The following is a 24,515-nucleotide window of genomic DNA, read 5'->3' as shown; positions in this document are numbered from 1 at the left end:
CATAAATCCCTTGAACCGATTTTTAATGTTTTCTCGACGGCTCCTCGTGGCACATTAGCGTAACCTCACTTCTATGTTGGTATAATGTTACTTAAGTTACTTTCGACCTCTCAAGAGGAAGAGAAGTTTCACGCCCCACTTCACCCCTGCAGGTCTCAATAAACTCGCCCAAAGATAACAGTTGCGAAATCTCCTTTGTTTTCATTTTAAGAGGTATTTAATTACTTTCAATTTCGTCTCAGTTGGCGGTGCTAAATTTTCCGCCGATCAGCATGTTTAAAGCGTCCATTTATTACTGTAGTTTTCCACTTCTGCCAACCCTGTTTCAGAGTTTTGATTCGTCACAGTCTATAAAAACTACATGCAGTCAGTACTAAGGTGCGCGCCAAATTTGGAATTATACCTTACTGTTCTAAAATATGGCCCCGTGACAGTTCTTTCTGGTTTTCCTTCGTTCCACGCCTTACTTTTGTTCACTCCTGTCTGCGCAATAACTGATTAAGTCTGCATATTGTTTCCATTGTACTTGTATACAGAAAATAATCACCTAGCTTGTATTAGCACGTTGTGCGAGCCTACATTTAGCGCAATGCCAAACTGGTATTACTGTATTGTCCATAGTTTTAAGGAAATAACTTTTTTTCGGCGGTTATGTTGCGACTCCCTGTTTTGACTGAGAACAATAATGCGTATAACTAGAAATGCACTTATTGACATAGTTTGTGAGTCTCAAATATCATGCTTTAAGGATCTTTTACGCACAGTGAAAAAGTATAGAAAACATTCACAAAACTCGACGGAGTCATTACACGTTTTCCTCGTTCTCATAATAGGCCATTTCCGAGTTGCTTTTTGCCTCTGTGTCAAAAACGAGTCTTCTTACGAAATCATTTATATGAAAACTTGTTCCACCAACTTGTTCATTTTCATGCAAATCAAACTCATTTTCATATGAAATGTTTTGCACGAAGACTCGTTTTGAAACAGAGGCACAAGGTAACTCGAAAATGGCCTATTAAGTTAAAACACGATCCTATTTCAGTTCAAATAAAGTTCATGCCAGTATTGCAAGCAAGATCTGGATTTGCTCACGTGAAACAGTCCCTCATTCACTAAAATAAAGAAACAAATTATATGAGAATGATAGAGTAACCAGTGAGACAAAAGAAACAGCTGTTGATTGCCATTTCGCCACTTCCACATGTCCCATAATCGTTTGGTCCTTGGGGGGTAAGAGGAACAGCTGACCGTGTAAACAAATATGGCCGCGTGTCGAGCAAACTACGACTTATCGAAATTTCATACCTATTCAGATGTTTCAAAACTCGGAAGGGTGGATTTAAAACGATTAGCATCTCAGTTAAGTTGATTTTCGCCAATTCAGCAACTTTGGAGAAAAAAAGCGTTGGCAAGCATTGTTTGCAACGAGCTGAGCATCTCAATTTGTGGCAACAACTCGACTGGGAAAAAGCGAAGCTGTAATGAGATCGACGACTAGGAAACAGCGTGGCTTCCATACCTGCAGAAGCTTCGGAACTGGAGAAAATCAATTTCTGCTCTTCCCGAGAACATCGATATTCAAGTGGTTTCAAGGACGAGGAAGTAAAGAAATACAAAACTCTTCGCTCATGGGAGCCTAAGGTGGCTCCCTAGAATATTTAAGAACACCCTCCCTATAGAGCGCGAGTGAGAAAAAGAAACTTAGTTAATTTCTCTTAAAGTTTTCCCAGTAGAGATTTACCATTATGGGTACTGTTAAAATAAGGCTTACGTTTTGTTTGTCAATTTTTGGATCAAGGCCGTTACCATGGCAACATTTCATCTAATGACAGGTAGATACATTCCTCATTTCGGCCTAAACTCGTTAATATTTATTCTTACCTTTGGTGAAATGTTTTCTTACTTTGACACATCATGAAAATGATATTGCCTGTATAGTAACCATTTTGTAATTAATTTTTTAATATTATTTCTATGCTCCTTGTGAAACTAAATGCAGTAGCAAGAAAGCGCTTCATTTAAAGTTTATAATAAAAAATATATGTGATATTCGATTTCGAGCTACAAAAATAATGAATTGATTTAAACAAATAAAGCCTCTAAAGTGCGTTCAGTAGACTTACCCAGCTGGACTTTTGCTTCACTTTGGGTACATGATCAACTTGAGAGCCTTCATTGCGACTTGTTCGAGTAATTCTCGTTTTCAAAACACACTTATTACAGCTGTGGTCAAACACAGACGGTAGGTATGAGGCACTGGCTGGATCCATTGATCTTTTTCCACCAAGGAAATGTTGCGAACACAGTCGAGTGCTCTCCGTGGGTTCGAAACATTTCCTGCGTATCCGTTGTAACCATGATTCTTGTCTCACGGCCTTATCTTTGGGAATCCGATAGAACTGGATGTTTCGTTGCCTATTTCTTCTGTTTGAACAATTTGGTGCGCAGCAAAAGTCGCTACAGACGTTTTCGCACAAAAGAACTTCCCAAAAGACATTTTTAATTCTGAAATTTGTTATAGATTCGATTAATTAGTCATTGGACCTCGTGTCGTACAATTCAGGGAGTAATCGTGCTCGAATTTTCAAATCGGCCTCGCGCTTCGCGCTCGTTCGATTTTGAAATTACTCGAGCGATTACTCCCTGGATCGTACTCCACTCGGTCCAATTACTGTTACTGATAAATATATCTTATTTATTTTTTCACATATCATAAAATCCGGCTCACAGTCGTATAAGGCTTGACTCCCAAGCTGCGAGTTCGGCTAGAGAACTTTCCTGTGGCATTTACAACCTATGGCAATTTAAAATTAAGAAGCTTTGCACTCTTAGAGCAAAATGTTCTCTCAATGAAAATATTGCGTTTATCGAGCGATGTTATTGGAGGATATGACGTCATTGAAAACATGCTTGTTTTTACCTTTTTCCCCAGGCCTTTTACAGGAGAGACTCTGGGAACGAGTTTTTTGTTCATACATTCTCGTTCCCGGAGCCACCGGTCCTTCTTAGCCAGTGAAGCCTTGGCACGAGAAAAAAGTGCCTCGGGAGGCACAGGACTAGATTGACTAAGTTCTTGGGGTAGGATTTTCATAGACTTGCCACAAGTCGACCTCATCAGAATTTCAGGATAGAATATGTTAGGCCGCGAAGCGGGGTAATAAAAACCGTTCGCTCACAGCACCTTTATACCTTTGGAAAATTGAAAATTGGCTTACGGGGAGAATTTCCATTGAAGTAACACTTCCGGTTAGAATTTTACTTCTGTCTTAAATCCGACCCTTTGTTGAAATCTGTTTTGTCAAGAGATTATCAAGGTGGTTTTGTCTGTAGTTGCTGTACTCCAACGGTGTTAGATAGAAATCAACCAGTGGATACTCTTTGGAAGGAGAAACCAGCGTTGAATTGGCCTAAATCTCTGTTCAAAAAAAACTAGCCAATCACGTGTTTGAGCCACTTTTTCCTTGTCCCAGGGCCCGTCGGCTAAGAGGGACAGGTGGTGCTGGGCACGAGAATATATAACTTCTATCAACTGCAACAGACTCGCACGCTTGTATCGATACTCGCACTACTTGAAGAAACTTGTGAATCGTATAACCCGCCCTCCCTTGTAACTTGTCTTTTAGTAGAATTGGGCTTAAGTGATTTTTTAATGCTGGAAACTCGTCGAATAAACTGCTCAATAGTATGTTTGATTTTAGAAGCACACAAAATTCAGTTTAAAGCTCCTTTAAGACTTCATGTAAGAAGCAAGAATTTGTTAGCGAGTAAATGAACTTAATTTTGTTGATGTAAGCGAACTTTTCCGTGTTTTTCCGGTAACATCAGTTTTAATTTTAAGGCGATAAATATAGCCATTGTTTGGCGGTGTCAGTATCTTAAGCAATTTGAACGTTCTGGATATCAACCGAAGGTTGAAAAGATAGACGTTTTTGTTGGAATAGAAATTCCATTTTCTGATTTTCCAAAAGTTCTATTTCACTTATTTCACAAACGACAGATGCGCAAGGTTGAGCGGCTTTTTGCACAAGTTTCTAGCAACAAAGAACAACCAGCGGGTAGCGGTTGTTTAGTAAATTTTTGATTAAAAAGTACCGCAGATTATGAAATCCTCGAAAAGCTTAAAAATTTGAGATTATCATGACTGTAGTAAATTGAAAAAATTGGAATTGCTTCATCTGCCGTCATCATCTCTAGTTATTTCACATCGCCACAAAAGATCTAATCAGCTTTCTCATCAGTTTTGCTGAACGACTGATGTCAAGAATGTATTGTAAATCTCTAAAGCACATTCTGTTGGAAAAGAAAAACAATTTAATGCTGTACAACTTCAAGGTGAACGTTGCATTGTTTGGCGGCACGTGCGAGAGCCGGCGGGACACTTGCAACTTCTATTTGGTAACAGCGGGAGTTAATGAACAGCCAGAATACATACAATTATCACAAGAACAACTCATAAATTAACAAAACCAAAACTAGAATTGATACCATACGTGCTTGTTGTGCTTTTATAATAAAAATATTGCTTGGACCTAATTTTCTATTCAATTGATCATCCTGCATTTCGTAAACCACCAACTGCTCTATACAACTTTTAAGTTAATAACCTGTTTCGACTTCAACTCGGAAAAGCCTTAAATTGACAACCCCTCGAGGGTTCCCTTTTGCTAAGCATTCTTTGAAAAAAACACAACTTTTAACTTCCCACGATTTATTCATGTTTTAAAACAAAGGATTACGGACCAATACACGAACTTAAGCGCACTCTCTAATGTATGCTGACTCTTTCTATATCGATACTTTCATTGTTTACCAAGTTTAGCTTTTGCTTACTTAGCCGAGGGTTTTTCGTGTCTTTGTTTATTCTCAGTTTAGCGTACAAATTTGCTTAGAAATAACAATATTTGATCATTCCTTTTTTTCTGTAAACTGCCTGGGTTTTTCTCTGTTTACAATTCTGTACTAAACTTCTTGAAAGTTTAATGAGAAGGAAAGAAAATTGAATAATGTCGGTAGGGAGTTAATTTTCGATTGCTCGTATTTTGCTTGGCTTTTTCTCGCTTTTTCTGAGAACTGCGGCTTTGTGATTGTAGTAAAAAGCTGTCATATCAAATAAACAATTTCGTTCAGGACTGATGTAGCCGAGAAAAGAAAAAGACTAAATCAAAATAAATTCTATAGTCGTGAGATTTTTAAATGTTTCATAGTTGTTTACGAATCAGTTGTTGATTTTGGGCATTTTAAACAGAAATGAAGCATTTGTGTACCACTTATAAGACGTTATCCCCTGTATTGGCAGATATGTGAGAGAAAAATAAAATCACTGGATAAAATTTAGTATCTGAACAACTTAAACTAGCCTTTTTCAACAAAATATCTCCAGTTTAAATCCGATTACGAATTCTTCAAAAACCCACTCAAGTTCGTTGGTGTCTCATTTCGTTTTATAAACCAAATACGATTAAGTTCGGCTTAGGTAGACTTAGTTAAACTATTTGCCACGAAACCTTAAACTTGATTATTTGACTCCTGATGTTGCCGGTTTCTTTGCTTTCTGTGACATTGGTTTAACCCTTGATACAAAAAAGAAACAACCAGCGTGAATGAATTGAGCTCCCCGTGGGGAATTTAATTAGCTTGACGTGAACGCGCCTTTTGTGCCTCCCATAAGTATTTTGGGAAGTCCCAATTAATTTAATGTATTCTAGCATGACCAGGGAGTCTAAATAATGAAACGCAGGCTCTTCATGGACTGTCACTGGACGGCAATAAGCAGGTATGTTATGAAATTCATGCGGGTATCTTTATCTGCCAATTCGCCCCTTGCAGAGACCAATTTTTTGTCGCGTGGAGACACTAATAAACTGTGAACAGTTAATAATCTCTGGCACACTTAGACAATGGTTCCTACAAAAAGGTTTTCAATAGACGTTTCCGGTCTTACACTCACTCAATTACTAAGCGACACAGAATTCACCTGTTCGAGTTTATTCAACGGAATTAAACAAAGGGGAAAATATGTCAGCCGTGTTTAGGAGTATCGCTTCATTGGGAGTAATACGTGAAGTCAATTAACAGAAAGACTTAGCTAGCTGGTAAAAAAGAAGTGAAAATTAAATTTATAACTTCAACTTCACTCCACAAACAATTTTCTTTGACATGTCATTTTATTTATTTATTTAACATCAGTGTGCAGGTATATTTTCCCATATTGGTTATCACTGCAATTTCAAGAACATTTAATGTGAAAATATCGTTGAAAAAATTATCTACATTGTCATGTTTTAAGATTTTTCATCTTTCATTTAGTCAGAAATTATTCCTTCGCGAAATGCTCGCATTCGTCTCTATAAAAACTGTGCATAAGTTTCATAAAAAGCACAATTGCACAATTGCGCAATTTGAGCAATTGAATCTTAAGGCTTTTCTTGCCTTCTTGACTAAATAAATATATCGTAATTTACGTTTATATGAAAAATTCAATTTTTGTTCTGTCGTTCTCTTAGTTTCGATAATTGCTAATTATGGTGTTAAATTTAGGTGCAAATATTTAATTTTCGTCAGTGCAAGACATGTTTAAAAGTATTTTTGTGCATTCTTTTTACGTGTGAGTGAAGATTTAATACAAAGAGTTCGCTTTAATTGAAAATTTGCTGAAGGAAGTTCTAATATTAAGTGATAAGTTCATTTCGCGAATTAAATTCGCGCTTCAATAAAGTTCATTTTCTCAAAGTAGTCAAAGTTCGCGGGTTCTTAGAACTGTCCCAGCGAGTCTCAATGAGTTTCTTCGACGTGGTCTTTCAGATCAGTCTTTTTGGAAAAACGTTTCCTACAGGTCCTGCAGTGATAAGGCAAGTTATCCGAGTGGGTATGCATGTGAAATTTAAGATTGGACATCTTGTTGAAGGCCCTGTTGCACTGGTTGCATCTAAAAGGCTTCTCGCCAGTGTGAATCATGATGTGATTTCGTAAATTGCCCTTCTGGTGAAATCCCTTGCCGCAGATGTCGCAAATAAACGCCTTCTTGTCACTGTGGGTTCGAAGATGAGTCTTAAGGGTGGAGGACCTGTTGAAACATTTGCCACACTCGTCGCACTTATGCGGCTTTTTCTCCGTGTGAATTATCTTGTGCCGGCACAGGGTACTCGAGAGGCGAAACCCTTTCCCGCACACATTACATACAAACGGTCGACTTTGAGTGTGGTCGGGCATTTTGAGGTGAATCGACAAGGTGTATTTGGTCTTAAAAACTTTTCCGCACTGGTTGCATTTGTGGACAGTCTTGTCTGGGCGATTCTTAACGCCTGTATCACCTAGTTCATTTGCTTTATTCAGCTGAGAACTTTTTTTATTTGGCGCAGGTGACACCCGTTTCGATTCGATCGAACATGAGTCCGAGTTCTCGTTGAAGCTGTTGGCAAGCGCTTCAGTTTTTTCTACCAGCGCTTCGTTCTCTCGAAATATTCCATGCTCGTTGATTAGAGAAATTCCACGAAGACTGCTTTTTTGAGAATTTTGCCCCGACATTTTCTTTCCATTATTAATGAAATCATTTGCAAACCTCAAAATCTTTCCGATATCATTCACTTGCTCATCAATTCGGACTTCGGCAGGGTAAGATAATTTCTTTTTCTTTTGAAGCGAGTTTAAAAACGAGATTTCTGCTTCTTTTTTCTTTATCTTTACCGGCCTCTTGCTTCGCCTGACGTCTTGATAATCTTCGCTTGCGGCTTTCGCGTCCTCTGCGAATTAAAAACACAACACGAATGATACTTCAGCATAAATGTTAAAATGAACACACAGCTCTAACACGAAAGTGGCCTTCTGACATGTTTACATAGAGACGCATTTTATTTTGAGACAATTCGAATTAATGCACTCTAGCAAATACTTAAAAAGATTTCGATTCAGATGGAAACAAAAAACTAACCTTGCTGAGCGAAAGGAAGCCTTCCTTCGCCGAAATAATTACCGTCATCAAAATCCCTTTTTAGAAGGAATGCTCTCGGCATCGTGAGTTAAATTTGTGGTGTCAGCGTATGTGTCAAAGTTGTAGCGATACCGAATAGATTTCCCTCAACAAGGAAATTCCCCGCCACTGAAGCGCAGATCTTTAGCCAAGCTGCACTCTGTAGAACTGAAAGGTCTGCCTTTGTATTCCTTCATCTTATAGCAACTTATTGAGCGCGTAATCTTTTAACAACTTTATGTCATGGGGACTACACATAGATCTCGCATTGTTCTGAGTTCGGATGATGCAGTTTCCAGCCAATCAAAATTCGGCAGGTCTGGAAACCTGCAAACATATTGAATAATTTATAAACTGCACATATGAAAATAACTCCGCAACACCTGCTATTGTGGGCTTTAATTTTCAGGCTCTTATCGGCAAATCCGCAAACAAATTCTCCTTGTGTATTATCGAGCGTATTTTCACGCGCAAAAACCGCTAAGAGAAACACGAATGTTTCAACTGAAAACGAGTTAGCTCTTAACTTATTTCCGAAAAAGCGAACACTACACCCGTTGAGTCGCAATAAAAATGCAAATGCTGAAGCATTTGCTCTTGGAAATATTTATTCCCTCTCGCTAGGGTGTAATAAGTGCTGTTTTAAGCAATGGGCCCGCCTATTGGATAGTCAGTGATAATAACTAAACCTAAGTTTATTACAGTCCGCTGTTAGTGGCCTTTTGTATAGAAATCTTTTCTTGTCATTTCAATGGCATTTACGAGCCGCCTTCACGTCCGCAAATTTCATCCCGCCTTTAAATTTGGCAGAGCGTAGACTACCTCAATTTTATACTTCTTCCTTATGTAAATAGTTATCTTAGTTTCGCCTCTTCAATAAACCTGATTTGGTGTGAAGCGTGTTTTATTCAGACCCTTGTTTCAAAGGAAGCCCCTTTAATGAACACCGTCTTCTACTGCAGATATCGTTTCAAAGTTTGTTTGCTTAATTCATAAATGGTGGGTCGCCAGTTTGTCTCCAAATACTCAATAACTCTTCCACCATTGTTTTCGTTTCAGCATGCCTCGATAACAAAGGAGATTTGTGTGTTGTAAATCTACCTTTGTTAGCGGTACAATCCCCACTGTGCTTTTATTTCATCGAACTAACTTGGAACTGCGAGAGGTTATTATTCAAAATAACTTACTTTACGTTCAGAGATAACCGATTAACTTTCCAACTTGCCTGGCCAGTCACTCTTGCTCTACTTTCCTAAACATTTCCTTCTTCTAACTTAATATGGAAGGCACTTTATTTAACTAGCACAACAAAATTAAACAAAGGAAATTGGGAATATCCAGGACGACCAAAGCGTTAATTCCTATTACATTGATAATACAAGCTGGTGAAATCATCGCGACCGATCTTCTCTTTTCGTTTAGCTTAGAAGTCTAAAGCTTCGATCGATGCCATTTAAAAGTATCATTAATGTGTACTTTTGAATGGAGATAGAATTGACGAAATCATATAAGGGAATGGAAGATAAATGTCAGATTTTCAAACAAAAAACATTATAGGTTTTTCGCGATAAGAAAAATCTTTCAAAAGAAAGTAAAAAGAACAAATTAAAATTTCAATGCGTGAATCGATAGGGCGACTTACGTGCTAATACAATTTCCGTGTTTTAAGATTGAAAACCTTGCGCCTTCTGAATGCAAACTTTTATTTATAAGGATTAATTAAATTTTCAAATTGGTCGTTTGCATAATATGAACTCTTTGGCTTCAGCTCTGACCTTATTTGCAAGTGCGCGTTATATTCAGAATTATTTTTACTTTGTTTTAGTCTTTCCATCAACTCTTTGCATCAAAATTGGCGCACACAAAAATAGTTTTGTGGGCGTGTTTTGCAACGTTAAGTTAATCTGCGCAATTCAGTTCCATTTTCCGCTTAGTGTTCCGTTAAAACCAATATCCAGGTCTTCTTCGGCAATGAAAACGTTTGCGAATGGCGCAGTAATTGAAAGAAAACACTGGCAACGATAATTATGATTAAGAGTACTCGAATTTTCATCATTTTTGTGCTTGAAAGTGAAAAATATACAGTGCAAAATGTTTTAATGGAAAACCATTTCAAAAGCTCGTTAATTAGAACGTGTTAAGTCTTCAGACGCATTTCACCATTTCTCTTTCATACTGATATCAGTTGATATTTAAAGTTATCTTCTGGGACTATATTTGTTGGCACACGACAGGGAAAAGGTTGAGTCGCAAAGTGAAACAAGATGCTTAACTTAGCGTCTTGGCATATTTTCAGTCGTTTTTAAAAATTATTGCAACAAAAAGCTGGCAAGTTTAGAATTTCAACTGAAAGATATCGTTTCCGTTTACCTATGCCATAAGTTACAAAAACAGGTGTATTTTCGTATCTTTGCATATATTACAGACAAAGCTGAAAAATGAACAAATTTCAAACTACATTAATAGTACTTTGAACGCACTAAATTTACTCTTGATTGAGAACGTTTTCTCCTTAATATACGACACAAGTCGAGGAAAAACTATTCAGCTTGCTAGATTGAAATACTTTAATCAATAGTCTCGAAATGAATCAATGATTGAAGTTCTCCTGATTTCGATTTAGCCACTGCTTTGTTTTATTCATACTTGAGTTTGCCAACCCCAAAGTTAACCGTCTTTTATACGAACATTTCACACTAAAATTTCTTTTTACCCGCATTGTTCGCTTCTGATAAATTTTATGGTAATAACCATAAACTAAAAGGGTCAGGCAACAAGACTCTGTTAAAAATGTGAGCGATACTAAAGCTTTGGGATCCAAAAAACATTTCACGGTAACAAAACCTGTGACAGACAACAAAAGAATCAGTTCAAACGAAGGTGATAATATATTATGTTTATTTTATCGATGCATGATGGAAAAACTTGAGACTATAAATGATATTTTTTTAAATATGAGTTACACTTTTAACGACAGTAAAACTTATGCTCACGATTGTGCCGTTCACTGAAAACGTGATGCAAGTGTTTCGAGCGTGAAGAGTGCTCTTCTGAGTGAGACTTGCCTTCTCGTGCACACATGGCGATTATTCTTCGTGTTTTTTTTACAAAAGAGATCGAGAGGAATATTTCTTAATGGCATGTAGCGCTTGTCATGTTTCCCCAGAAGTCTTCTTACTTTATATCCACATGTAATATGACTCTGCTTGCCTCAGCAGGTCGCTGGAAGCCTCCTGCGTCAGCTATTAACTGTGGTACTTTACTAATTGTTATAATTGTTGTCCTGGAGACCAATTTCAAAGAGATTGTTTCGCAATACGTTAATTGTGTATTCTCCTGTTTCATCCAAAAATAGCGACACCAAATTGGCTCTTTGGCAATGAGCCCTGTATGAGACACCAAAGTATGTAAATAAGGTACAGAAACGTTGCGTTGTAGTTCGAAAAGTGTCTTGCTTTAACAATAAAATTCAATAAAATCTTGCGCTTGGCTGGCCTGTATGATTAGACTTCATGGTGAACATATAAAGATTTGGAAATAATTTTTTTGAACGATACTATATTTTAAGTTTTATTAGCTTTGAGTTTACTGACCTCTATATTAAGATAAACATGTTGCGAAACATTGCAGGTTATTGGCCACCCAAATACTATACCTAAGATGATGAGAGGGCTCATGTAAAGCTCTTTACCGCTTGCTCTTGGTCACACAGTTGTTAATCGAGATACCAATTGTTCTAAGCGCGGTTCCACATCAGTTTCTATCGTCTTACGGAAATCGGTCGGATTTTTCAGAATAACACAGAAACCCAGGAAAGGGGACTTTAGGGAGTTAATATCCAAAAAATTTCCCTAGGAAAGCATGGCCCCGGACCCCTCCAGAAGCTTTCGCCTTCAGCCCTCACTGTTTCTGTGTCTATCACTATTTATCTTAGGGTGCGTGCCATTATGCCAGACCAGCGGGACTAACCGAGGAAAATGGAACGAAATATTCCGAAAGGAATGACTTTCACCATTTTCTATTCCTTTCCTCAATACACCACTAAGTGAAATCTACTGAAGAGAAGAAGGGTACTGTACCGCTTTGTCAAAATGGAACGGCAAATTTTGCTCCGACCGGTCCGACAGATCAAAATGGACCACATCCAGAGGAGGTCCCGAATATTCCGGTCGGAAGAAACTGAAACGGACCTTTCCATTTGACTTCCGACGGAAATTTCCGGAATTTTTGGCCAAATGGAAAGAACGCCTAGATCCAGGCCTCATGTTCGCAATACTGATTGGGAAGACCATGGCCACGTGACTTTTTTCTTCCCTTGCCCCCGTTACATTCTTTTTCCTTCGAGTTCTGATTGGCTCATGTAGAGTCAACCACCGCTTCTTGTAACGTACCATAATAGTTATATATATTACAAGTAAATGTTAAAAATATCGTTAAAAAGACCCTGAATGGCGGTATAAATCAACCGACGTTTCGGCATTACTGCCTTCTTCAGGGTGTTTAAGCTGCCACGTGGCAGTTAAATACCCTGAAGCGGGCAGGTTGAGTTACACCGCCATTAAGCGTCTTTTTAACAATATCTTTAACATTTACTTGTACGTAGTTTAAAAGACGCTACGCAGTTTCTTCAATACTAGACATATATATTCCCGCCTGGCGAGGGTTCGCACAAAGACAAATTCGTTTGAAAACGAAAACGCGCATTGTTTTCATCCAAAATGCGTACCTTTGAAAACCTTGTCCAGGGAGGCGATATACGAAAACGGAGCCCTATCATATCAGTGGGGACAGTAAAAGCGGGAAACAACGTTGACTTAGGCTCCGTTAACACTACACCGGAGGAATTTCGAAACGAAGGTTTCACTCTAAAAGCGCATGAAATGTTTTACGACCATACTAGTGAAACATTACGCCTGAGAAATTTGAAAACGCAACAATCACCGGTCATTTCGGATTTGTGTTTGAAGAAAACTCGGTCAGGGAAATCGTATAATTATATCTTGAAGCCATCGCGTGGCAGCGTTTTGGAAAAAGCTCCGTTTTCAAAATGTTTTTCGTCCACAGGAAAACGAAAAGCCGGCGTTTTCGAATTCCGCCGGTTTGAAGAGAGGATTAGCGGGACGGTAGGCCTTACCGTCAGGAAAAAACGGGTAACCCGAAAACACTGACCTCCAGTCCGCGGACCCCCACAACGGACCGGGTCCGCGGACTACCCTACGAACCGGTCCATGGACTACCCCTACGGAGCCCCTCTACGGACCACCCCAAAATAGGGTAAAAATAATAAATAAAGATTTCACTTATGGGTTGTCTAACAGGTTCAGACTCGTGTCGGTGATTTTTCGACTGTTACACTGTGCAAATGTAACAGACTTGGGTTTTTAACACCCCACACCCCCTTCCAAAAAAAATGCCTAAAAGCTGTTTTCAGCCTAAGGAGATGCCGATGGTAAGAAGGAAAGTTTTTACCTTCCATTCGTGGCTCAATCTGGCTATGGAAGATATATTTTTGGGCCGTTTATTCTTGTTTGTATCTGTTATTCCGCTGAGTAAATTGTGAAGCCTGGAACGAGTTCACGAACCCACGGGAGGATGGGCTGAGCAAAATGGCAGAGGGAAACGAGCACAAATTTCGAGGCTTCCCGGACGCTTCCCTGCACGCGTCTTTCGGTTTTGACGTCACTAAAATTCAAGCCACAAAACTATTGATCTTCCTGAGATTTTACTTTAATGATGTATAAGAGCTGCTTAAACCTAATCGTACAAATTTTCGCTCCAAATGGGTTCTTGGTTTTGTGATACACTACGCTTGAATTTCTAAGCTTTTGCGTGACGCGGCATTTACATGACGGCCAAGAGAGTTGTCATGATGGTTAAAAAAGTGACTTGTTTCGGGGAATTTGGCCATCTGAACTGTTCATGTCTTAGAAAAAGTATTATTTTAATGTTTTAGAGTTCCTCGAGGGATAAATTCACGCTTTTGTAGCAAAACTCAGTGACAGATGTTTCTGTTGGTTTCCGGCCGCCATGTTGGTGCCCATACGGATGGGCACCAGCATGGCGTCTCCATACAAATCTCTATAAATTTGGGTAAAAAATTTCTCCGCATATCTTGCGAAAGAGAAACTGCTGTGACCAGAATCTTGGCGAGAGTCTTTGCATATTTACCTTCTTTCATTTCCCAGATTCTGGACTTGATCTACTGAACGGTTTTGATTTTTATTTTGATCTATTTTGAATGGCTTGACACTGAAAACCAGCAATACTTTATGGCCAGAGCAAAGGAAATGGCAATGTGTAATTATATAAGTTGCACCGGAGCCTGAATCCAGGTCTGCCCATTTGCACAATGTAACGTTCGAAATTTCGCCGTCACGAGTAATCTATTAGGCAACCCGTAACTGAAATATTTATTTATTACTTTTATGATATTTTGTGGGGTAGTCCGTTGAGGGGGTCCGTAGGGGGAGTCCGTGGACCGGTCCATAGGTAGTCCGCTGAACCGGTCCGTAGTGGGGGTCCGCGGACCGGGGGTCAGTGTTTTCGGGTTACCCGAAATAAACCTCCGTTATCAAATTCCTTCGGCGTTGAGTGGAGTCTTCACAACAAGACAGGCTGTATACTCGTGTGGTAATTGACTAAGTTTTTGCAGTTTTATGTAAGTGAATTAAGTTTTCAACCAATGCGCTTCCGTCTTTGCCCCTTTCGTTTCTGAATACTCTCCAGTCTTCCACGGATGAAAATGACATCTTGTTCCCAGGTTTTTAAGCGATGCTTTTCAACATGGCGGAAGTTAACATACCAACATGTACATACGACTTGTCTTGAAGATTATTTACCATTTCCCGTTTATAAGAAGCATTTCAACGTTAAGAATAAGAAACAAAAATGGAAGGAAAAAGCCAAGATACTGCTGGGGAACCGGAAAAGGGGGATTTTACAAAGCCTCAAGCACCTACAGAAAGGAAAGTTTTGGTAGGTTAAACTTTCTTAAAGCTTCATCGTTCCAAACCAGAAGTTGAGATTGTTCCTCTTTCTTTCGTCCACTGCCAAGACAAACTAGGTTACATGTAGCCGAGGTAGCGAACTCGGCCTGTGTGGAGCGATCTAACTTTTGGTGGGAGCGAACTGACTTGGAGCGACATAACCATGGAGCGAAATGGCCGTAATTCGAATAAAGCTGAACAAAGATAAACTTTTTAGCTTGGCTTTATGGTTGCAAAATCTTCTTTTTATCTTAACGATGTTTGGTAAACATCCTACGTTAAGAAAGGCAGAAATTCTAGTCAATTCTAGTAATAATTAACTGGAAATAAAGTTCAATTATATCAACATTGGCAATTACATGCACAAGTTCAGTCTGTAAGAAGATTACTGATATTTAAGGTAATTCCTCTGAAATAAAAGTTACAATAGATTTTTTGTTCAAACTTTGTCCACTGAATATTTATCGTATGATAACTTCAATTTTGAAATAAAAAAGGGGGGTGCCCATGCTCATTAAAGAGCAGTGAGGCATTGAAAATGCCCCATTTTGGCATTATTTAATGCTTATCATAAGAACGCATTCCCAGTAATTGTAACATCTTTGTGAGCCCGGACTCATAAGAACACGCATTAAACTACAGTCAATACATTGTGTCGGACACAAATAACCATTTTAAGTTTGATTCAGACAGAAAGCTAAATCCTTGGTTAAAAATTTGAACTAAATTTCTTGACGTGGTTACCGACTGCCAAATAGAAAAGACCACCGTGTATCTGCTATTTTTCTTATTTATTCAATTTTCAGCAATAGAAATTAGATCAGTCTTTTCTCATGCAAAGCTTATGATTAGTTGATTACAATGAGTAGAAAAAAAAATTGGGGTGCCCGTGCTCGTTGGTGAGCTAGAGCCATTTTTCAACTGACAGAGCTCAATATCAAGGCAATTCCGTCATGTTTTCAATGTGCGCGTGCACGAGCGCGCGCTAATGACGCCATAAATTATGCGCAGTAAGGATGCGCAATGCAAATATGAGGAATGACCTTAAGCTTACATGGTTAAAATGCTGGTAGATTCGATTCACTGCTTGGAATTCGGTCCGCTATTTTTCCCTGTGCTATAAATGCGGTTGATATATATTTCTACTGATTAATTAAATATTATGCAAGATTTCCTGTCACAAGCTTTGTACCTCTGTCTAGGTTTTTGTGCATTATTCTTGATAAAAACAGAATTCATTGTGTTTATTTTTGCCTATGCTATTTCTTTTGCTAAGAAATGGCTTAATTATATTATTCTAGATGTGAAGGAAATCAGCCCTTTTGTTTATAGAATCTAGTGAATAATTATTTGCAAAGTGCCTGAAAACATTTCAGGGTTTTGTGATTTGAACTCATGATCTCAGTGTTAGTATTAAAGGAGCTCAGTCACAGTTTGCACATTTTGAAAAGTTTAGCCTAAATTTTTCAAATTCATCATTTGCAATCCGTGTCAATCTTCGCCATCCTTGACCATCCTTGTTCCTTTATGGTTATTATCTCTTTGATGTTTTTCTATCTTAGTAGACTATTATTTTCAGGTTTCCTTCCATTTAAGGGAAAGGAGATTTTGTACGTGACCAAAAAAAGACAAAACACCGTGACTGAGTTCCTTTAAGTATATATACCAACAATACTTGAAAATTTCCTTGAAATTGCATTTGTTAGCCTAAAGGCAAGTGTGATTTGAAAGAATTTACACACGAGTCGGGAGTGATAGTTGAAAATTTTCTCAAATTTTTCACAAGCCTTCAGGCGAGTATAATTTGACAGAATTTTCAAATAACATGTTGCACAAGTCATTAGGCAAGGGTTATTTGAAAGAATTTTCAAATATCATGTGTTATGTAAATCCCTAATCGGTTGAGCGTTCATACTGTACAATAATATTACTCATTTACATGTATTATATGACTGAGAAAATTATGAATGCAAGATTAAGAATTAGCAATAAATTGGCATGCTCGCAGTGGATCACAACCAAGTATTTTTCTCAGTCATACAATAAAATAATGATTAATTTCCATCCTAATGAGCTATTATTGCTATAAACTATTTAACCCTAATTATTCCAGGATCAACTGTGTGATTCGGTTCTTAGCCAGTTGGGTGTCCAGGCATCCTGTAGATACCCACTTTGTAAAGAAAATTGTTTTATTTTTTAAATGTTTCTTTATAAATTGTTCATTTGAGCAGACCCTATAGGACATTTAAGATGCCCACTTTTCAAATCCTGACTAAAATAACATAATTTTGTTAGTGATGTGAAGTTTATATGAAATAATTCATATATGAACTGTGGTTGTAGATGAAAGTGAAGAATGATCATCGCAGTAAATTTTCCAATTTAAGCAATTGGAAAGAAGGATCCCTAATCATTTCACATCATTTCACTACTTACGGGAAGATATGAACTCAATAAATTGACCTTGCTCCCAATGTGTGGCTTCATAGCTCAGTTGGTAGAGCATCGCACCGGTATCGCGGAGGTCACGGGTTCGAATCCCGTTGAAGCCCTGATTTTTTCAGGCTCCTTCTTTCCAATTGCTTAAATTGGAAAATTTACTGCGATGATCATTCTTCACTTTCATAATTTTGTTAGTTGTGTGCTTATGAGTTCCAGATGGTTCTACTGCTGTTTGAACCATGAACCTTGGCTTCAGAGAGTGCTTTCACCCTGAAACTGAGCTTATTACCAAAAGATCTGTGACCAACACATCTATGAGGTCATTTGATAAGACACTTGATAACTAATAATCTTCTAAGTACTTTTTGCAAAACTCAGTTTAATCCCCCAACAGAATTGATTAGTACTATAGACACCAAACCACATAACTGTATGCCATTGAAATGCCATGTTATATTTTTTTTACAGGCATCCAAGATGGCTGAAGTCAGCTCAACTGCTATTGTGAAGTACTCAGCTCAAGAAGTTTTGCCTTACTTTAAACTGCAACAGGTTTGTAAAATATCTATCAGCATCTCTTTTACTATAAAAAGAAACTTTAAATATGGAAATGCTTAAGACTAATTAACATTCATTTCTTTGAGACAGAGGAATTTTTGAACGTGGACAGTACACAGTTAATTCTGCCTGTCGTTTAAAAAAAATCTGTCTAACAAACATTTTCTTTACCCAAGCAGTTTGGTTTTGTCTACCTTTCAAGATCAGGAATAGCAGCTGTTAGCTTGAAGGATATTTTTGTTCCCTTTTTCTCTACTGTGAGGCTGAAATTTACTTCAAATTCATACATTTTGTGTAGGATACTGACTTGAATGTTGCTCCTTCAAACTGGTTGCGAGATGGAAGGTTTTCTGATGTTAATCACCACAGACGGGACCCTGTCGAATTCTCAAGGTATAACTCTATTTTATTTTGCAACAATATTCTAATATACAGTATATATTTAATATAAGACACTTATGTTTTGTTAAGCCACTGAGTATTTCTTTAACATAAGTAGTAAGTGTATAATGAATGTTTTATATCAAATCTAATACCATTTTCAAGCTACCATGAACGGCCAACTTTTTTCCACATTGTTCCACGCTTAAAACATTCAAGTTTGTCTGGACAAACTGTCACGTTTTTTAATTGAACCAATTAACGTTTAGAGCGTGAACACGTCAAGTTTTGACAGCCCCGCCTGAATATTTCTACACGTGAAACACAGGTTTTGAAAATGTTACGTCGAGTTTTTTGTAACTTAAGTGCAGCTCCCTGAAATAGATAAGAATAGAAACTTCGAAATTTCCAAAGGGTATTAAATCTGTGAACTGAAGAAATCAGCTCGTGGAATTTGAGAATCGTCATGGTTGTACAGGACCAATTTTTTTATATTCTAACAGTTTGCGTGACATCTTGAGCTGGAGAATATGTAATGGCAGGTGTTATGTCATGACAAAAACTCGCCAACTCGTTGTTTAATGTCAAGCTGCTGCGAGGGTTTGGCGGTTATCTTTTGCGGTTTTATCTCGCATCTGATTGGTAGCGAAACAATAAATATTCCAGAAATTTCCTCTGGTTTTCATGGTTTTACGGGAAAGACTATAAAAGAATCGGAGTTACCCTTTCCATCGAGTAATATGAATATACAAGCTTGACTTGCACAACCGACGTGGTTTACAGTACAGCTGGCGAATGTACTTTAGAATGTTACATGTACAAAAAACTCGACGCCAACGTTTTCAAAACCTGTGTTTCACGTGCAGGAATATTCAGGCGGAACTGTCAAAACTTGACATGTTCACGCTCTAAACGTTAATTGGTTCACTTAAAAAAGGCGACAGTTTGTCTAGACAAACTTGAATGTTTTAAGTGTGGAACAACGCGGAAAAGATTTGGCCATTCATGGTAGTTCGAAAATGGTAGTAATGGGACTTCCAAAAACATATGCACAAGTCAACTTGCTTTTGGGCTGCTTTTTGTGAACAGGTCATAGGTTTGAATGTCTCTGAAACCTGTTGAAAACTTTTCAGTATTGTCTTTCCAACCATATTAACTCTCAATAAGAAGTAACAGAACTGCAATTTGTTTTTTCATTTGCATTCAATTTGTTTATTTTTCTTTCTTTTTTTCCATTTGCAAGTTTATTTTCATTTTGCATGTCATGAAATCCTATGATTTCATATATATTTGGCATGGCTGATCACTATTACAAGTACCTAGTTTCTGTTTATTTCTTGAGTTTATTAGCGGAGTTATTTACATAGTTAAATGCTTCTAAGTACATTGTTTCAAGAGTAGTATGCACTGTAAGCACACAGGATTTAAAACAAGGCAAAAAAAAAGTAGAAAACCTGATGTGCATGCAGATCCTTGAGCATTTTCTAAGTCATTACTCTCTTTTTATTTGTAGTTTTGGCATGGCTCACAGTTTTGTTGATTCTATTGGTGATGTTGATGTGATATCTGATGCTGAGGTGAATAATTGAAATAAATAACAAATATTGCACTTGTCTTTGAGATGTTAAGTACTTTATGTAAGATGTTAATTTAAAAATGAATTTCTATTTTACCTATGAAGCTCCTGATACTCTAAAGTCATAATTTTAGTTTGGTTCTCAGTGTCAAAATAACTATCTTGAAATTGAACATGGAACACAGCCATAAATTTGAAATAGAAAGTTAAAAACTTAGCCATCATGGTTCACGTTCTGAGGACAACGCAGAATAAGGTCATTTCACATTGTTGATTGTAGAGAACAGCAAAGAAATGTACCAAGAATTTTATCATTAGAAAATGCATGAGTACAGCCATTGTACTGCTCATTAAACCTTTTGTTTAGCAACGTTGCTGTTGCTATAATTGTGTTTTTCTTAAACTCAGGGGTTTCATTAAGGGCTGGGCACCGGGCAAATTGACCAGTTATGAGGACAATTTTGCCCAGCTGGTTTGACCATCTGGCCGAGAGTTTTTCTTACAAAGAGGTTCAGTTCTAATAGTTTTGCCCACCTGTGAAAGCCAGTTACCCTCCTGGTGAAAACATTAATGAAACCCCTGTAAACTGCCTTTTAAAATTACATGTACTAGACATTGATCACTCAGTTAATTAAAACTCATTCCAGAAGTTTTGTGATTTTTTTTTTCTCTTTCAATATATTTGTCATAGAACATCAAGAAGTTACTCAAAATACCCTACAGGTGAGTACTTAATACTTAATAATGTGTGATGAATAAATCAGAACATTCAATTTATAGTGATGCATGTCACTATTAAAAATGTTTTAATTTTTTAAGCAAAAAATAATACACTGAGAAGTAAAATTGAAAGGCCGCTTGCAAGAACGTCCCCTAGATTTTTCGGCCATTTTTGAAAGTGCTTAAAACTAGCTGAATTTTGGCATGTGGGCTTCGTTTCACCTGAGAAACATTGCTCTGAAGTTTTTTTCGCTGGGTTGCTTTTCGTTCTCGAGAAATAACGTATGCAAAAAAGGCACACAGGTTGGAAAAACCGTGTGGTTTATTGCATACACAATATCTCGAGAACGAAGCGAACTTTAGCGCGAAAACTACAGGACATTGCTTAACATACCTGAACGAAACTGCATGCGAAATTTGGAGCGTTTTCGACAAAGTTCACCTTTGATTAAAATACCTGACGTCCTTTTCCCGCCGAATCCTTCAAATAAACGAAGCCGGGCCTTTGTTATGATAAACAGAGCCGATCCTTTGTTATAATAGCCAAGCCAAGCCTTTGTTATAAGTCAAAGTCTCGCCTCGGTTTATTATAACAAAGGATCGGCCCGCCGCGACCGCAAGGACTTTGATTTTACTTAGAAACCAGCAAAATGTCAATTTCACGCAGCTTATATAAGCTCAAATTTGTTGATTTCAGGTCAAAAGTGCTTAAAATGTTCACTCATGTTAACGCGTGACGGCAAGGATGTTGATTTCTCTTAGAAAGCAGCAAAATGTCAATTTTACGCAACATAAAAGCTCAAAAATGTCGATTTTAGGTCAAAAAAGGTTTAAATGTTGATTTCATGTTAACCCGTGACGGTAAGGATGTTGATTTCACTTAGAAAACAGCAAAATGTTAATTTTATACAGCGTATAAACTCAGAAATGTTGATTTCAGGTCTAAATAGGTAAAAATGCTGATTTCACGTTAACGCGCAACAGCAAGGATGTTGATTTCACTTAGAAAACAGCAAAATGTTAATTTCACGCAACGTATAAGCTCAAAAATGTTGATTTCAGGTCTAAATAGGTAAAAATGCTGATTTTACGTTAACGCATGACGGCAAGGATGTTGATTTCACTTAGAAAACGGCAAAATGTTAATTTCACGCTGCGTATAAGCTCAAAAATGTTGATTTCAGGTCTAAATAGGTAAAAATGCTGATTTTACGTTAACGCATGACGGCAAGGTTGTTGATTTCACTTAGGAAACAGCAAAATGTTGATTTCACGGTGCGTATAAGCTCAAAAATGTTGATTTCAGGTCTAAATAGGTAAAAATGCTGACTTCACGTTAACGCGTGACGGCAAGGATGTTGATTTCACTTAGAAAACAGCAAAATGTTAATTTCACGCAGTGTATAAGCTCAAAAATGTTGATTTCAGGTCTAAATAGGTAAAAATGCTGATTTCACATTAACGCGTGACGGCAAGGATGTTGATTTCACTTAGGAAACAGCAAAATGTTGATTTCACAGTGCGTATAAGCTCAAAAATGTTGATTTCAGGTCTAAATAGGTAAAAATGCTGATTTCACGTTAACGCGTGACGGTAAGGATGTTGATTTCACTTAGAAAACAGCAAAATGTTAATTTCACGCAACTTATAAGCTAAAAATTGTTAATTTCAGGTCTAAACAGGTAAAAATGTTGATTTCACGTAACGTGTGACGGAAGGGATGTTGATTTCACTTAGAAAACAGCAAAATGTTAATTTCACGCAACGTATAAGCTCAAAAATGTTGATTTCAGGTTTAAATAGGTAAAATATGGCGGCCGGAAAATAGTGTTAACATCTGGAACTTACTTTGGTTATCTGGGACAATGATTATCTGCACTGAACAAATAAACATCAAATAAGCACTTTTCTAAATACAGCAACGTCTTAAATGGCTAAAAATCACGAGATAAATACATATGTTTCGACAAACGTGATCGTAGCTTTATGTCACGCACCGCCTAACAGATTAACAAATTAACCCGTCTGCGCAACGTACGGGTCTCCATACATCTGCATGTCCGCTGATCCCAGAAGTTCAAAACACTACAAATCATGCCGATATGAAATAAAATCAACGCAACCTGGATCACAGATCTATGTTACAATCGATCGCTACTTGTTGGCCATTATTACCTTTAAATGAAAAAAGCCGAAACAATCTAGTTACCAGTTCGAGAAACGCGAGCAGAACGTGATCGCAATGCATGCCGGGAAGGCTCTTTACACCTCGTGCGCGGGAAAACATGGCGGTTGATACAAGAGAAATTTTATCACTCAAAAACCAGTTCTCGCTTTCCAAACTTTGACACTAGCAATGCTTGGCAAATGGGCCACAACTCACGAGAGGGTATTTTTCTTGGGCAAGAACTGCTCTTGGACTTTGCTGCCTGGCTCGATCTGACTTTGAACGCCGATAACACGATTACGGTATATCAGCTACCTTCGAAGTTTCAGAACACATTTTGATTCTTTAAAACGTGCTGATGACTTACGGGTTTATCGAGGCTTTATGATGCCTCTCAACCACCAGGCAGGCACACAAGGTACTTTAACACTATGCTTAAGATATTAGTTGACAGAGTTCTAATGCGGCACATGTCTTTTTCGTTCGATGGTATTTCGTTTGCCGCTCGATCGATTCACGTGTTGTGTTTACGTCACAATAACCGATGTAAACAATCTGTTCCCAGATTTCCGCTCTATATACTATTTTCCTTTGACTTTAAGACAGCTAAGATTCAGTGGAATACACTATAAACAGTCTGCCTGTTTGCTGTTCGACAAAATAATAAGGTTTCTTGTGTTTTTTGTTCAACAAAAGATCTCCAAAAGATGCCGCTTGAAAAACTGAGCTTTTTGCATATGTTATTTCTCGAGAACGAAGAGCGCCCCAGCCAAAAAAAATCCAGAGCAATGTTTCTCAGGTACAACGAAGCCTACATGCCAAAATTCAGCTATTTTTGAACACTTTCAAAATGGCCAAAAAATCTAGGGGACGTTCTTGCACGCGGCCTTTCAATTGTGAAAATTATCAATGAAAATATCAAATGATCCTTTTAGCCTGTCTACAGTTATGTGAGTTTTCATGTTTTATGTTTTGTTTATAAATGTTCAACAATAGTTACTAGACCGATTCTATTTGATGATTTTATGTTTGTTGTATACTTACAGGAATTTTGAATAAGTTATTCAATCTATAAATAGTATTCGTTATATGACGGACTGGTATTATTTTCAAAATTATCTCAGGCTATAATTGATATACTTACTTGTTCATGCAAATTGTTCCAGTATTATGTTAATGGTCGAAAACTAAAAGATCAGTGTTTAGCATTTGCTTGTATTTTAAATCTTTGTTCCAGTGCATCCATTGACTAAATTGAAAGTGAAACTGTCTGCCTTTCACCTTTCACACAGGGCTGTCATTAAGTTTTGAGTCAACTGTAGCCTTGTTCTTCACACCCATAACAAACTTGTTACTTTGTGGGTTAATTGTAAGAACAAAAGGCAAGTTCACCTGAAACATCAAGGGCCTGTCAAACATACTTAACCATAGCAGTTGTTAATATGGGTTATTGCCGTTAATGATAGCCCTGTCATAGCCTACTGAGGGTGGCATTGTTGCCACTGTCCCCAGCTTAGCTCTATATATTAAGTGTTTTTATGATGGGTGGTAAAGTAAACTTGATAAAATTAATTCTAAATTGAAGTTTGTTGCTCTTTATCAGTGGAAAGTATAAACTCCTGATCATTAACTGCATTCAGAATACAATTAACCCAGTTTGTTGTTCAGTTGTTAAGTTTTGAAGGCTTGTACTTTGTATTCATTTGATAGTGTCAA

The 24,515-nt window shown here is 37.6% G+C and overlaps 2 protein-coding genes across 2 annotated transcripts in view; one reads left to right on the top strand and one right to left on the bottom strand.

Annotated features, from left to right (window-relative positions):
• Positions 1-6,145: 6,145 nt before the first annotated feature.
• On the bottom strand, positions 6,146-8,242 carry LOC110061335 (uncharacterized). Its single transcript, XM_020768175.2, has 2 exons — positions 7,928-8,242; positions 6,146-7,739 (listed from the first exon to the last, which is right to left on the bottom strand). The coding sequence occupies exons 1-2, from the start codon at positions 8,007-8,009 to the stop codon at positions 6,772-6,774; spliced, it is 1,050 nt and encodes a 349-aa protein (XP_020623834.1). The 5' UTR covers positions 8,010-8,242; the 3' UTR covers positions 6,146-6,771.
• A 6,455-nt stretch (positions 8,243-14,697) lies between these two features.
• The window catches only part of LOC110061239 (erythroid differentiation-related factor 1-like), a 33,288-nt gene continuing 23,470 nt past the window's right edge, over positions 14,698-24,515 (top strand). Inside the window, exons 1-6 of the mRNA XM_020768071.2 lie at positions 14,698-14,941; positions 17,866-17,949; positions 18,254-18,348; positions 19,850-19,913; positions 20,604-20,635; positions 24,510-24,515. The exon at positions 24,510-24,515 is cut by the window's right edge and continues 91 nt beyond it. Coding sequence (XP_020623730.2) covers positions 14,855-14,941; positions 17,866-17,949; positions 18,254-18,348; positions 19,850-19,913; positions 20,604-20,635; positions 24,510-24,515 — 368 coding nt within the window. The 5' untranslated portion in view covers positions 14,698-14,854. The remainder of the gene's footprint in view (positions 14,942-17,865; positions 17,950-18,253; positions 18,349-19,849; positions 19,914-20,603; positions 20,636-24,509) is intronic.

This window comes from Orbicella faveolata, unplaced genomic scaffold (genome assembly GCF_042242905.1).
Source record: "Orbicella faveolata isolate gen_17 unplaced genomic scaffold, um_ofav_v1 contig_1, whole genome shotgun sequence".
NCBI classification, from domain to species: Eukaryota; Metazoa; Cnidaria; class Anthozoa; order Scleractinia; family Merulinidae; genus Orbicella; species Orbicella faveolata.
The sequence above is the reverse complement of the archived record's forward strand: the minus strand, read 5'-3'. Positions and strand labels throughout refer to the sequence as shown.